At 47.6% G+C, this 16,465-nt stretch overlaps 1 protein-coding gene across 2 annotated transcripts in view; it reads left to right on the plus strand.

Moving 5' to 3' along the window:
* LOC119969436 (pleckstrin homology domain-containing family G member 4B-like) overlaps positions 1 to 16,465 on the plus strand; it is a 232,485-nt gene that overhangs the window by 134,614 nt on the left and 81,406 nt on the right. For both annotated transcript variants that reach the window (XM_038803071.1, XM_038803069.1), the window contains exons 6-7: positions 5,888 to 5,981; positions 7,825 to 7,911. In XM_038803071.1, the coding sequence (XP_038658999.1) occupies positions 5,888 to 5,981; positions 7,825 to 7,911 (181 nt within the window). The remainder of the gene's footprint in view (positions 1 to 5,887; positions 5,982 to 7,824; positions 7,912 to 16,465) is intronic.

Consider the following 16,465-nt stretch of genomic DNA (forward strand, 5'->3'; position numbering starts at 1 on the left):
ACCATGAAACTACCAGATTGTTACAAAAACAATCGCTCTGACTCACAAAGGAAATCTGCCATTTCTTCTTAGCCTAGCCTATATTTTACTGGTTGAACTCCATGTGGATTAAGCACACAGAATGTATCAGGAGTGGCTTGGTAGCATCATCACTGTCCGCGTCCTGAATCACACCTGCCAGACCGTGTTCTGAGATTGGGAGCTTCAATCTTGGACTCCAGGCATGTGACTCATTCTTAGACAGACTGGAGACACACTCTGGTATCTGCCGAACACTTGTTTATTAGTAGTATTTCTAAACCAGTTACAGAGTAGGCACATATCTCGTAGGCAAGATTCCAACCTCGATCTCGAGAGTCTAACACATGACTGACTGATCACAGTAGGAAGTCTCAGAACGCCAGGTTAAAGTCCAACAGGTTTATTTGAAATCACAACCTTTCAGAGTGCTGCTCCTTCATCAGATGAAGTGGAGGCAGATTCGCAAAAACAGCATATATAGGCAGATAATTACAATTGCAAGATAATTACAGATTGGAATAGGCAGCACGGTGGTGCAGTGGGTTAGCCCTGCTGCCTCACTGAGGCGCTGAGGTCCCAGGTTCAATCCCGGCTCTGGGTCACTGTCCGTGTGGAGTTTGCACATTCTCCCCGTGTTTGCGTGGGTTTCGCCCCCACAACCCAGAAATGTGCAGGGTAGGTGAATTGACCACGCTAAATTGCCCCTTAATTGGAAAAATAAATTGGGTACTCTAAAATTAAAAAAAATATTACAGATTGGAATGTGAAGAATGGTTGGAATCTGGGTCTTTACAGGTAAACAAGTGTTTGCAGGTACAAACATTGTGAGTGGGAGTGATGGGTTAATCACTGGTAATCGAAGTGTGAATTGTTTCAAGCCAGGACAGTTAGTAGGATTCTGACTACCAGTTTCTGCGTGGCGATTCTGCATTGTTGTGTGTCCCAAGGCATGGTACATTGGTGCGACCATGCTGACGCTACGACAATGGTTGAACGGACACTGTGCAACAATCACCAGGCAGGAATGTTCCCTTCCAGTCGGGGAACACTTCAGCAGTCAAGGACGTTCAGCCTCCGATCTTCGGATAAACATTCTTCAAGGTGTCTTCAAGACACACAACAACGCAGAATCACCGAGCAGAAACTGGTAGCCAAGTTCCGCACACAATAGGACGGCCTCAACCGGGATCTCGGGTTCATCTCACATTACATGTAACCCCCATCACACTGCACAGGTTTGCAGAATCCTACTAACTGTCCTGGCTTGAGACAATTCACACCTCAATTACCTGTGATTATCACTTACTCCACTCACACTGTTTGTTTCTATTGTAAAGACCCACACTCCAATCATTCTTCACATTCCAATCTGTAATTATCTTGCAACTGTGTCTGCCTATATATGCTGTGATTGTGAAGCTGCCTCCACTTCACCTGATGAAGGAGCAGCACTCTGAAAGCTAGTGATTTCAAATAAACTTGTTGGACTTTAACCTGGTGTTGTGAGACTTCTTACTGTGCCCACCCCAGTCCAGCGCTGGCATCCCCACATCATGACTGACTGATATCTGTGGTTCATCATCATCTACGTCATGCATTAGAATGTCCCATCTGTTAACCCTTTACTCTACAGACCAGGCTTGCGATAGATACTGACCTTGTCCTTACCAAGTTACCGCTTACAGATGCATCTGTCCATGATTACCACCGCGCTAAATGGGACCGATTCAGAACTGATCTAGCAGCTCAAAACTGAGCGTCCATGAGATGCTGTGGACCATCAGCAGCAGCAGAATTATTCCACCACAATCTGTAACCTCATGATCAGCATATCCCTCACACTATCATTGCCATGAGTGCAAGGGGATTAACCGTACTTCACTTCGGAGTGGAGGAAAATATGCGAGGAGCAGCACCAAGCATACCCTAAAATTGATGTGCTAACCCAATGATGCTACAACGCAGGACTACTTTTGTGCTAAGCAGCAGAAGTGGCAAAGCAATCGTACAATCAACCAAACTCTACAATCCTGCCACTTCAGTTATGAATGGTGGTGGACAAGTAAACAGCTAACCTGAGGAGGAGGCTCCCTAACCATTCCCAACCTCAATGATGGAGGAGCCAGCACGACTTTGCAAAAGACAAGGCTGAAGCATTTGTAACTATTTTCAGCCTTAAGTGCCTAGGTCTCCTCCTGAGGTCCCCATCACCACAGATTCCAGTCTTCAGTCAATTTGATTCACTCCTCCACGTGACAAAACAACATGGCCCATGGAGCCAAGTACTGCAAAGGCTATGGGGCCTAACAATATTTTGGCCGCAGTGAAGAAGACGTGTGTTCCAGAACTTGCCATGCCTCTAGCCAAGTTGTTCCAGCACAGTTACAACGCTGGCATATAATTAACAATGAGGAAAATAGTCCAAGTATATCTCTACCACAAAAAGCAGGACAGATTCAGAACTACTTCTGACCAATTACTGTCCTATTAGCCTCCATCCTATCAAGTGCCACGTATTCAGCAATAATCTGTTAACAAAAGCTCAATTGGGTTTTGCCAGGGCTACTCAGTTCCACATCTCATTTCAGCCTTTGTCCAAGAGCTTGGTGATATAAGAGAGACTACCTTTGCTATCAAGGTAGCATTTGACTGAGTGTGGCATTAAGAAGCCCTTGCAAAATTGAAGTCAATGTGAATGAGTGGGTGAACGCGGCACCGTTTGAAGTTACGCCTCGCACAATGAAGATGGTTGAAGATGGGTGTTGGAGATCCATCATCTCAGAATCAGGATATCAGTGCTGGAGTTCCTCAGTGTTGTGTCCAACCCCAACCATATTCAGCTGCTTCATCAATGACCTTCCTTCCATCATAAGTTCAGAATTAGTGGGGATCATGGCTGATGATTGCACAATGTTTTGCTTAGTCTATGCCCACAGACGACCCAGACAACATTCAGTTTTGGGCTGAAAGTGGCAAGTAACACTCATGCTACACCATGACCATTTCCAACAAGAATTAATCGAATCATCTCCCCTTAACGTTCAAAAGTGCCATTATTCCGACCAGCAAAACCCTCAGGGTCACCATTGGCCAGCCATTGAACTGAACCGGCCATATAAATACAATTGCTACAGGAACAAGGCAGAGGCTGTGGAGAGCAAATAATCTGACTCCCCAAAGCCCTTCCACCATCAACAGGGCACACGTCAGGAGTGTAATGGAATACTGTTCGCTTGCCTGGATGAATGCAAGATGCTTGACACTATGCAAGATGAATCAGCCAGCTTGATAAGAACCCCATCCATTACTTCAAACAATCACTCCCTCCTCCATCGATGCAGTGACAGCAGTGTGTACCAAACAGAACATGCACTGCAGCAACTCACCACAGCACCTTTAACAGCACTATTCAAACCCTTAATCTCTGTGATCTAGAAGGACAAGATGTGGAGATGCCGGCGTTGGACTGGGGTGAGCACAGTAAGAAGTCTTACAACACCAGGTTAAAGTCCAACAGGTTTGTTTCAAACACGAGCTTTCGGAGCACGGCTCCTTCTTCAGGTGAATGAGGAAGGAGCCGTGCTCCGAAAGCTCGTGTTTGAAACAAACCTGTTGGACTTTAACCTGGTGTTGTAAGACTTCTTACTAGAAGGACAAGGGCAGTTGATGCATGGGAACACCACCTGCAAGTTCCCCCTACAAGCCACACATCTTGACTTGAAACTAGATCCTTCACTGTCGTTGGGTCGTAATCATGAAACGCCTCTCTAAGCGCAGGTCTACCTGCACTGGACGCCTGCAGTGGTTCAAAAAGGCAGCTCACCACAATTCCCAAGAGCAAATAAGGATGGGCAGGAAATGCTGACCTTTGCAGAGATGCACACATCCCTAGAACATGATGAGTGATCAGTCCAGGAAGGAGCAGTCCGTGGCAGAGTGGGATTCTACTTACAGCAGAGTTTGTTTTATTATTTCATTCAGTTACAGGAAAGGAGCTCTTTCTAAATACTGTCAAATGATGCAGAAAGCTGGTAAAATTACATTGATCCTGATGCACGAATTTTATTTTGTATCTTTCTGTAAGTGTCTAATTGTTCCAATTATCTATTAGCAGTACCATGATTTGCAGTACAGCAGTCAAAATTAACTGTTTCGTACTGCCATCTACTGGCAATAAAGTTCTAATTTGGAATATAGTTCTCCCATTATAAAGTAAAGACAGGCTTGCCTTTCTATATGCCTATCACAGCCTTGGGATGTTCCAAAACACTTAACAGTCAGCTAAGTATTTTTAAAGTATAGTCACTCCTGCAAATGGCAGCAAAGGCCCCCAAACAGCAATGTGATAATGATCAGATCATCTTTTTTAGAGATATTTGTTGAAGGATACATATTGGTCAGGACACTGGGGGGAACTGCTTGACTTACCTTTGAAACTGTGCCCTAGGGGGTTTATTATCTCATATGAAAGTAGCACCTCGAGCATGCAGCAATCCTTCAATACCACTGAAGTGTCAGGCTGGATTGTTTACTCAAGTCTCGAGGGTGAGACTTGAAGCCAATCTTCTGACTTGGAGGTGAGAGTTACATCAGAGACCATAAAATCACCTCCCTAACTTAACCAGTTGACATCAACATTCTTAAACTGGCAGGGATATTTTTATATGTATTTGTTCATGGAATTTGGTAGTGCTGACATGGCTATATATATTAACCACCCTTGCTGCATACATAATGGTGGTAGTAAGCCATTCCTTGAACTGCTGAAGACTCTCTGGTGATGAAGCTACCGCAGCAGTACTCGGCAAGGAAATTTAGGATTTTGGCCCAGTGCCAATAAAGAAACCATTGTAAATGCCCATGAAGATGGTGTGTGGGCAGCATGGTGACATAGTGGTTAACACTGCTGCCCCATTGCACCAGAGACCCGAGTGCGATTCCAGCCTTGGATGTCTGTCTATGTGAAGTTTGCATGTTTTCCCCGTGTCTGCGTGGGTTTCCTCCAGGTGCTCCGGTTTCCTCCACGGTCCAAAGAAGTGCAGCTTAGGTAGATTGGCCATGCTAAATTGACCCTTAGTGTCCAAAGATTCGCAGGTTAGGTGAGGTTACGGGGATAGGGTGGGGCATGGGCCTAGATAGGATGCTCTTTCAGAGGTTTGGTGCAGATTGGACGGGCAAAATAGCCTCCTTCTGCACTGTAGGGATTCTACAGTCTCTTGAAGCTAATGGTGCTATCATCAACTGGAATTCTCTGGCCGTTTGTTGGCGGCAGGATTCTCTGGTCCCGCCAGCAGCGCAACCCGGCCTGTGGGTTTCCTGGCGTCATGGGGGTGCCTTTGATGGGGGTTCCGACTGAGAGCGGCGGGAACAGAGAATCTCGCCGTCTACGAATGCCGCGCTGCCTCCAGCTGCTGAGAAGCACGCGGCGGGGAGGCCGAAGAGTCCCGCCCATCATAATTTAATATGACCATCTAGTGACCAAATGCTTTCTAAAGACCCAGGCGAGCAAAGCAAAATGACCATTGACTTCAGGACCGGAAGATCCTGCCAGTGGACAATGGCGAACTTCCTTCGTCCCTAGTAAACCCGCAATGGGGGTTTGGTGGTGGTGGCAGGGATGGGGTGGTGGGGGGGGGGGGGGGGGGGGGGGTGGAGGGGGGGAGAGGGGGGTGGCGGGGGGCGGGGAAAGGGGGGTGGTGGGGGGAGGAAGGGGGGGTTTGGGGGGTGGGAAGGGGGGGCGCTAAACTCTTTTGGGCATCTGTACTTAATTATTCCAGTGGTTATAAGTGGTATTCAAAAGCTGAAATGAAAATCTAATTGTACAGCAAAGATTCTTTAATTTTATTCTCAACATTTCTTATCACAGGAAGGAAGTTCGGGATCTGGGATTAACAATCGTTGTAGATGCCCGGAAACGCCCACCTCATGCTACATTGTTTAAAGCTTTTGGAACTCTTCAGGTGAAAATGGATAAATATTAGATACGGAATGTCCCCAGGATATTTTTAAAGACTCACTTTCCCTTCTCTTCATTGTTGTGAGCATATAAACAATGACAGGCAGGAAAAGACTAAATAGCCCATCTATCCTAATGCACAGGACAGTGAGGCCTTATGCCTCACAGTGTGCGCACTCCTCCAACTCACAGAAAAACCAGCTGATCTCCTGAGACAGCTAAAGTACCCAGATTAATTTTGGGGAATCGAAATCTGGAAAATTTCTTTCTGATTTGAGCCGATTGAAATCTAGCCCATGAGATCATGATGGCCCCAATTAATGTTAGAGCAGGCTTGCCTCTTGCATGAGGTGCTTTTAAATCCACCCAGACACTGGTCCAGTTCTGACATGAAGGAATTCAGGTTATCTCTGTTCTCTACATAGCCTAATCCACACATCCATTACTCTCTGGACAAAGAAGTACCTTCTCCTAACATCTGACCTAGCTCTCCCTTTACACCGCTTGGAATTGTGATCACTGGTCCTCTCTGATTTATTTATTTGAAACTATTTGTCCACCCACCCCCAAACACTGTCTTATCTCTTCATTATCTAATAAATCTGAAACAAATTGAGGTAACCTTCATAACTTCCATCTGAAGACATCACTTATCTAAATCAAAGGTTCCCAAAAGTAGAGCCTGCCGTGCAATCTACTTTGATTTTCATCCGAAGGATGGTGGGAGTCTGGAGCAGGCTGCCTGAAAAGTTGGTGGAGGCAGACACCCCCATAACATTTAAGAAGTAACATTTTTGATGTGCACTTGTGATGCCAAGGCATACAAGTATATGGGCCAAGTGCTGGAAAATGGGATCAGAATACTGAGGTGGTTGTTTTTTGACCGGAGCAGGTTGCGATGGGCCGAAGGGCCTTTTCTGTGCAGTAAACATCTATGACTCTATGACTCTACTATGTAAAGGTTGTCACCAAATTCTCTTTCTCAATCACTTTCACCCAGCTTACCACATCATCAGTTCCGAAATATACTTTTTCAAAAGTATTTATTAGATATAAAGCAAAAATAATTTGTTGGGTATGGGGCCTAAATTCCAATCAGACACCCCACACCTTAATCTTCCAGGCAGCTATTGCCTTGTACATCATTCCCCTAATTTGTCCCTGGTTCCAATCTGTATTCACGTCTGTTCTTCGCCCATGTGGTATTTACACTAATACAGAACATTAGTCAAAATGTGTCACAGAGAAAAATGGCAGAGAAAGAAATCAGGAAAGCAGAGGAATGCTGACAGTGTAAGCAAAGTAACAGAGAAAATCAATGAAGCGTCAGAAGACAGGAAACTGGAAATTGAAAGAAAGAAATAGAAGGCCAAATTTCATGGAGAACCTATCTTGTTTTCCTTCCGTTAATGGAAAGGGAAAGTAAATTAGACCAGCTCTGTTGCGGCTGTGTGATCTGTACAGCCAGATTTTCATCCCCGTGCCCCATGGAGATGAAACTTTCGACCCATGCAGGAAAAAATGAACCCTGCCCCATTTAGGAAATACTTCAGCAGCAACCAGAGGCCCACCTAAACTAAATATTTAACAATTTAAGTTGAGTTTGTTTCTACTTGTTAATAGTAAGGTGGTGTCCCAGCAGGAAAAAAAAACAGTAAAACGAGGGAAATAGAATACAGGTCTGAACTGATCTTATATACTTTAAAATGGAACACCAGTAAAACAGGGAATTAAGAATACTGGTCCAAACTGTTTATTTCCTTCTGGGATATTTGTTGTGTAATCTCTAAATATATGTTGTATTGATGTTTCCACTGCTTCAATCACTTTGTTGTTTAATTCTCCAGGAGCTTGCTCCCCACTCCATTCATTGTGTCTTGATATTGGCAGATAAGGAAGCAACTCTTAAATTGGAGAAATGTCCGGGTGTACATGTAAGTGTTGCTTAAACCACTTGAAAAATCCAAATAGAATGGTAAAGTGATTTTAGCCTGATTTCTCCTGTGTCAGAATCTTTCTTTAAAATGAAAATGATACAGATTAGTTCCACAATTACATTAGCGCTTTATGCTTTCCCATTTACACATAATCTGCCCTTCAATTGGGAGCTAGTCATGCAACAGCCCCTCACCATGTAACTCTAAACTAACTGATAGGATATGTTTGGCAGCATGGCAATGATATTTTTGTGCCAGCTTCTCTACCCCATCCCTTCAATACATTCCAGCAAACGTAGGCACTGAGTTGAGTAGAGCAACTGAAAACTGTCTAAGGGAGGGTGCTTGAAGCAAGGGTTCAGATTTAAAGGAGGACCCTGGTTAGAATATTTTTGCTACAACAATGCTGGACCAAAATGCTGTGGATGCCAACAACATGAAGCTAAGACGGAAAATACTGTAAATGCTCAGCAAGCCAGGCAGCACCTGTGGAGGAAGAAAGGCAAAGTTGCTGACCTTTCATCAGAGCTGGAGTTCGAGATGTAACAGGTGTTTCATCTACAGAGCCAGGGAAATGGGAGGGAAAGGGTGATAGGATGTTAGGCCAGAGAGACAACAGTTTTGATGGGGTGCAAGGGAAAGGGGACAGTGGCAGAACAAATAAAATTGCTCTTAAATATGCTGTAACTGATAAAATGCCCATGATCAGTGACCCAAGTCTCACTGGCATATAAGAAGAGTGTTGCGTCAACAACAGCATTGTAAACTGAAACATTTGTCCTCTAATGGAGTACTCTGTTGTGAACACTTGGTTGTGCAATTTATAAACGGCTATGCTGACACAGCTGATTCTGTGCTGGTTCTCCACGTTGATGATGACCTTTTGAGATTAGTAGTTGATGAGATATGGGAATGACAAACATATGTTATATGTATTCTATATTATATAGAAGAGAGAGATAGATATATGACAATTAGACAAATTGTGTCACCCAGCAAAGACACCTCTGACATTGGGGAATTTTCCATCAGTGTTTCTCCGGAGGATGCTCAAAGTCAAGTGGGAAGAAAGGTGAACAAACTCTGTTATCTTCACCAAAGCCAGTTTCTCCAGCATGACAACCATGATCCTGCAGAATCAGCTCCATTGGTTTGGACAGTGCATCCGCAAGCCAAATCTAATCGGCTTCTGAAGAAGATACTCTTTTCACAGCTTACGGATCTCATGGAGGATGGTGAAATGTTTTCGATTATCTAAAGGCCTTGTTGAAAAGGCATCAAATTTGGCATGGGTGTATGGCTTGAACTTGCCACAAGCTGGCACCTCATCCACCAAGCCGCAACAACGTCAGAAACTGACCCCATAAACTCTGCTTCAGGGAAGCGATGACAGCAGAAGGAAGGGAGAGATCACAACCCTGCTTCACCTTCCTCAGAACAATTCTTGTCCACTTTGTCCAAAGACTGTGCACCCAGGGTTGGCCTGGTCAGTCACCTCAGGACATACAGGTCATGAAGTCTGGCAGGTGTCATCCGTGTTTTGAGTGAATGATGACAACAAAATGACAAAAATATATAATTGCCAGCAGCCACTACCCAAGTCAATGGAGGCAATGGTTATAGTATGAAATCATTGAGCTCAGTGTTGATTGCAGAAAGTTGTCAAATGCGTAGTTGAAAGGTGATACATACAAAGTCTTCTTTATTCACATCTGGAGGCTTGTGCCAAAATTGGGAGAACCATCCCACAGATTAGTCCAGCAACAGCCGTCCCTAGAACTCACTGCCTGAAAGAGTCATCGAGGCGGGAGCCCTCACTACATTTGAGAATAATTTAGATGAGCACTTGAAATGGCATGGCGCACAAAGCCAAGGGTCAAGTACTGGAAAATGGGATTAGACTAAATATGTGCTTGATGGCTGGTGCGGACATGATGGACTGAAGGGCCTCTTTCCATGCTGTAAAAGCTCTATGACTCTCCATGATTTTCTGGTATCCATCACCATCCATGAGAATGTCCTGTTCCATCAGCAGGACAGATACACCAGTGGTGGTTGCAGAACAACCATATACAGTCTGGGAGGGAGTCGTCCTAAGAGTCCTCAACATTGATTCCCAACCCCAAGAAGGGGCAAGTTTACCTTCTCCTAATTACACCCCATTGCTGTCCCTCAGCTGATGAATCAGTACTTCTCCACGTTGAACAACAGTTGGCGGAATCACTGAGGATGTTAAAAGCACAGAATGATGAGTGGGGGACTTCAATGTCCATAGCGCCATTACTGACTGAGCTGGCTAAGCTGGAAAAAGAAGATGGTTGTGATTTCTGAAGGCCAAACGCTCAACACCAACAGGGATTCCTCAGCACGATGCCTGAGGCCCAATCATGTTCAACTGCTTAATCAATGACTTCCCTCCATCAAAAGGTCAAAACTGGGTGTTCGCTGATGATTGCACAATTGCACAAAGTCATAGAGCTTTTACTGCTCAGTGTCATTCATGACTCCTCAGATACTGAAGCAGTCTATGACCACAGGCAGCAAGACCTGAACAATATTCAGATTTTGGTTAATAAGTGACAAATGCAGTTGCACCACACAAATATAAGGCAATGATCATCTTCAACACAGGAGAATCTAACCACTTCCCTTTGACAGCCAATAGCATTATCATCACTGAATCACCCACTATTAACATCCTGGGGTCACTGGACCAGCCATATAAATACTGTGCCTACAACAGCAAGTCAGAGACCAAGAATCTGTGACAAGTAGTTCACCTCCTGATTCTGCAAAGCCTGTCCACCATCTATAAGGCACAAGTCGGGGGTATGATGCAATATTCTTCACTTGCCTGGATGAATGCAGCCCTAATAACACTCAAGAAGCTCGACGCCATTCAGGCCAAGGCAGCCAGCTTGATTGGCACCCCATCCACCTCCTTCAACATATAGTCCCTCCACCGCCGACGCACAGTGGCAGCAGTGTATACCATCGACAGGATGCATGGCAGCAAGGCTGCTTCGGCAGTAAATTCCAAACCAACAACCTCCACCACCTAGAAGTATGAGGGCAACAGACGTATGGGAACAGCAACATCTGCAACTCGCCTCCAAGCCATATACCATCTGACTTGAAATTATATCGCTGTTTCTTCACTGTGGTGTACTTGTGCAACATGGACCGCAGCGGTTCAAGAAGGCCGATCACCACCATCCTCTCAAGGACGATTAAGGACGGGCAATAAATGTTGGTGATCCTCACATCCCGTGAAAGAAGAAATCAAAATATGCTTCAATTCAATGAACACCATTTAAACATCCCATTTATTTTCTCTTCATTCCCATGGGAAATTGCATTGCCCCTGATTTTGAAATTGGGTCATTGAAAAATGATAAGAGAGGATAATTGGGCCATTTCACCTTCTGTTTTTTTCATAAATGTTTTTATTGGGTTTTTGAAAAAGGTATATTTACTGTTATGTACACAGAATAAGAAATATATATATAGAAGAGAAGGGCACACACAAACATACCAAAAAACAATTAATAATAAAAAAATAAAATGAAAAATAAAATAGAATAACTGGTAGGGTATTGTACACCAGCTCAACAGCAGCAACTCTGTACAACTTACAAAATGATTTACAACACATAAGTAGCCAACTGTTTGTGGGTTGTGGGAGGGGGGGACTGGGTGCCGGAGAAATAATTACAGTGGGCAATACTCGAATGGGTTTGATGTTGGTGTTGTCACTTGCTTCTCCCAGACGGATCTTGCTGCCGTTGTCGTCTCGCGTTCACCTCCGCTTCTGCCATTCCACCCATCTTTCGCCTGTATTCTCCTTGTTCACTGTTCCTGGAGATGCCAAGTTTGTTATCGTTTCCCGTGCCCTCCTTCCGGCTGCCATTTTCCTGCCACCCGCACCCCCCCCCCCCCCCCAACGCCCTGATTCTCCTCTCTTGTTCCCAGTCTCTTTCCTCTCCCCCCCCCCCCCCCCCCCCCCCCCCCCCCCCCCCCCCCCCCCCCCCCCCCGCCCCTCCTGTGGTTCGCCTTTCTCCCCCCCCCCCCCCACCCCACGGTTTATCTCTCCCTCTCATGCTTTGGCTACTTTTCCCTGATTTTTGGTTACCAGGCTATTCTTCTGCTTGTTTGTTGGCCACAAACAGGTCCCGGAACAATTGGGTGAATGGCTCCCACGTTCTGTGGAAGCCGGCATCTGACCCTCGGATGGCGAATTTGATTTTCTCCATTTGGAGAGATTCCAAGAGGTCGGTCAGCCAGTCTGCAGCTTTGGGTGGTGCTGCTGACTGCCAGCCAAATAGGATTCTATGGTGGGCAATCAGGGAGGCAAAGGCAAGGGGTCCACCCTCCTCCCCAGCAATAGATCAATAGATCTGGCTGGTCTGAAACCCCGAAGACCGCCACTTTTGGGCATGGCTCCACCCTCATCCCCACCACTTTGGACATGGCCTCGAAGAAGGCTGTCCAGTACCCCACAAGTCTGGGGCAAGACCAGAATATGCGGGTGTGATTGGCTGGGCCTCCTTGGCACCGTTCACATCTATCCTCCACCTCCGGGAAGAACCTATTCATACTGGTTCTTGTTAAGTGGGCTCTATGTACCACTTTTAACTCCGTCAGGCTGAGCCTTGCACACGTGGAGGTGGTGTTGACCCTGTGCAGTGCTTCGCTCCAGAGTCCCCACCATATTTCAATCCCCAGGTCCTCCCTCCCATTTCTTTCTAGTTGTGTCCAGTACGGTGTCGGCCCCCTCTACCCATCGGTCAAACATATCGCTCCAGTTTCCTTTATCTAGTATGCTTGCGTCCAGTAACTCTTCCAGTAATGTCTGTCGTGGTGGTTGTGGGTACGTCCTTGTCTCCTTTTGTGGGAAGTTTTTGAGTTGTAGATACCTTAGCTCGTTCCCCCTGGCTAGCTGGAATTTCTCTGTCAGTTCGTCCAGTGTTGCGATCCTGCCATCTGTGTATAGGTCCCTGACTGTCAGTGTCCCTCCGTCCTGTCCCTGGTGTCAGTCAGTGGTGGTGTGAACCTATGGTTGTTGCAGATGGGAGCTTTGTCCGACATTTTGGTCAGGCCAAATTGCTGCCGTAGTTGGTTCTAGGATTGGAAGGTGGCTGTCACCACTGAGCTGCTGGAGTGTTTTTTCGGTGGGGATAGGAGTGCTGCCGTGGCGAGGGCCCGGAGGGAGGTCCCCATGCAGGAAGCCTCTTCCGTGCGCACCCACTCGGCTTCTGGCTCCTTGATCCATCCCCTTATTCACTCGGCCGTCACCGCCCAGTGGTAGAATTGTAGGTTTGGGAGGGCTAGCCCTCCCTGGATTTTGTTTTTGTAGGACCTTCTTTGGGATCCTAGCACTCCTCCCCCCCATACGAACGCCATGATTAGTTTGTCCAGTGCTTTGATAAAGGTCTTGGGGATGTAGATCGGAATGGATCTAAGTAGGAAGAGGTACCTGGGCAGTGCATTAATTTTGATCATCTGGCCTCTCCCCGCAAGGGAAAGTGGGAGTGTATTCCATCTTTGCAGGTCCTTTTTTACTTCCTCCGTTAGACTGGTGAGGTTCCATTTGTAGATCCCTTTCCAGTCATGGGCTATTTGGATCCCCAGGTAGCGGAATTTGTGTTGGGCTTGTTTAAACGGAAGCCCCATTAGTGCTGCCCCCCCCCCCCCCTCCCCCCCCCCCCCCCCCCCCCCCTCCTTGTGGGTGTACTGGGAAGATCTTGCTTTTGCTCATGTTGAGTTTGTAGCCCGAGAAAGCATCAAACTCTTTCAGGAGCACAAAGATTCCGTCCATGCTGCTTTGTGGGTCAGAAATGTAGACGAGCAGGTCATCTGCATAGACTGAGACTCTGTGCTCTCTGCCACCTCTTCGGATCCGCCTCCAGCTTTTTGCTGCCCTGAGCGCGATTGCTAGTGGTTCAATCGCTAGAGCGAACAGCAGCGGGGACAGTGGGCATCCTTGTCTGGTGCCCCTGTGCAGCTGGAAGTATCGGGAGTTGGTGTTGTTGGTCCATACGCTCGCCATGGGAGCATTGCACGAACCTTTACCCTGGAGGTGAACCCTGTTCCAAGCCCGAACCACTCCAGTACCTCTATGAGGTATTTCCATTCGACTCTGCCGAAGGCCTTTTCTGCATCTAGAGAGACGATCACCTCTCGTGTTCCCTCCCCGGAAGGGGCCATTATCACGTCTGATGTTCGAGGTAAGCTGTCTACCTTTGACAAAACCCATCTGGTCCTCTGCGACCACATCTGTTACACAGTCTTCTAGCCTTTCGGCTAGGATTTTGGCCAGTATTTTGGCATCTGCGTTCAGCAGTGAGATGGGTCTGTATGACCAACATTGCATTGGGTCTTTGTCTTTCTTAGGTATCAGCGAGATTGAGGCCTGTCCTAGCATGGGTGGCAGTGTGGCCCTAGCTAGTGAGTCTGTGAACATCTCCTGCAGTGCTGTCACAAATGTTTTGCAGAAGTCCAGGAACCTGTCTGGACCCGCAGCCTTCCCCGCCTGCATGGATCTAATGCTGTCCATGATCTCTCCCAGTGCTAGTGGTGCTTCCAGGCCCTGTTTTCTGCCCTCCCCCACGACTGGAATGTTGGGCCCTGCCCATCTCTAGCCTCACGTCCTTGTAATGTGGATCATGTCTGATCTCACAATTGCGGAGTATTCTATCAAGGAACTGTTTCATCCCGGACTCCCCCATTGGGGGCTCTGAGGTGTACAGCCCTTGGTAGAAGGCCTTGAAAGTTTTGTTGATCTTTTCTGGTTCTGTTTTGAATGTGCCTCTGGTATCCCTGATTTGTGCAACTTTTCTGGTGGTGGCCTGCTTTCTCAGCTGGTGTGCCAACAGGTGGCTGGCTTTATCTCCGTGCTCGTACAGGGTCCCACGTACCTGGCAGAGTTGGTGCACTGCTTTCCTGGTGGAGAGCAGATAAAAGTTTCTTTGTAGTTCTTTCCTCTCCGCCAGGAGCTCTACGGTCGGGGCCTCGGAGTATTTACGGTCTACCTCTAGTATGGAGTCGACCAGCTGCTGCCTAGCTGCCCTTTCCTCCCTATCTCTTCGCGCTTTGAAAGCGATGATTTCCCCTCTTAATACAGCCTTTAGCGCTTCCCAGAACGTGGAGGGTGAGACCTCCCCGTTCTGGTGGTTCTCCGTGTACTCTGCTATGGCCCGCGATATCTTTTTGTTGAAGGCTTGTCAGCTAGTAGAGCAATGTCCAACCTCCATGTGGGGCCTTGGGCCCTGGCCAGCTCTAGCCTCACGTCCTTGTAATGTGCAGCATGGTCTGATATCACAATTGCGGAGTATTCCACTTTATCCCCGGAAGCACCGTTTTGCCCACCACAAAGAAGTCAATTCTGGTGTTTACATTGTGTACTGGGGAGAAGAAGGAGAACTCCTTCTCCCCTGGGTGGGCGAACCTCCAGGGGTCCACCGTTCCCATCTGTTCCATAAAGTGACTGAGTTCCCTTGCCATGCTTGAGGTTTTCCCCGTTTTGGGTTTGAACTGTCTGACGTGGATCCTGTACACAGTTGAAGTCCCCCCCACCCATGATTAGTCAGTGTGTCGCTATGTCAGGGATTTCTGCCATGGTCTTCTTGGTGAAACTCGTGTCGTCCCAGTTGGGTGCGTACACGTTAATTAGTACTACCGGTGCCCCATCCAGGGCCCCGCTGACCATGACGTACCGTCCCCCTGGGTCCGTAACTGTCTTTGTCGCCCTAAACATCGTCCTCTTGCTGATCAGTGTGGCCACCCCCCTGGCCCTTGTCCCATCGCAGGAATGGTAGCTTTGTCCCACCCAGCCCTTTCTGACCCACAGTCGGTCCTGCTCTCTCAGGTGTGTCTCTTGGAGGAAATTATGTCGGGCCTCATATTTCTTAGGTGGGTGAGGACTCTGGATCTCTTCACTGGGCCGTTGAGTCCTCTTACGTTCCAGGTGACTATCCTGGTGGGGGGGTTTCTGCCCCGTCCAGTCGCTCCTGTGGGATTAACCATACTTACTTGGTGGACGCACCCATGCCTGCCGGGGTTTCCCTTTGTTAGGGGGCCGTCCAGGATGGCCGCTGTCACTGCTCTACCCATGCAGTCGCGTCCCTGCGCTCCGGGGTTTCCCTTTGTCCGGGGGCACCCGACTTGGCCGCCCACTGTGTGCCCGCCACGCGGGTAGGCCCCTGCACTCTGGGGTCTCCCTTCGCCCAGAGACCGTACTGGGTGGGTGCTTGCAGCGATTCCTTGTTCCAAGCCCTTGGTTGTGGCACTTTGTAGCCCGATTGCTATTCCTTTTCTAGCCTTGTTTGTCCCTCCGTCCCTGTGTCCCCCCCCTCCCGCCCCCCACCCCCCCCCCCCCCAACGGTCTCTCCCTTTCCCCCCCTTTTCCCCCCTCTCCCGTATAACCCTCCTTTGGTCCTCTTTCCCCTGTTCCTCTCCCTGTTTGCTCTCCCGCCTCTGTTAAGTGGTCCACCCCACCCCCTGCCTGGCGCCTTCCCCCATGTTGGGGGCACGCTGCAGCCCTGCTTTGTTG

The sequence above is a fragment of the Scyliorhinus canicula genome, chromosome 7 (genome assembly GCF_902713615.1).
Source record: "Scyliorhinus canicula chromosome 7, sScyCan1.1, whole genome shotgun sequence".
Taxonomy (NCBI): Eukaryota; Metazoa; Chordata; class Chondrichthyes; order Carcharhiniformes; family Scyliorhinidae; genus Scyliorhinus; species Scyliorhinus canicula.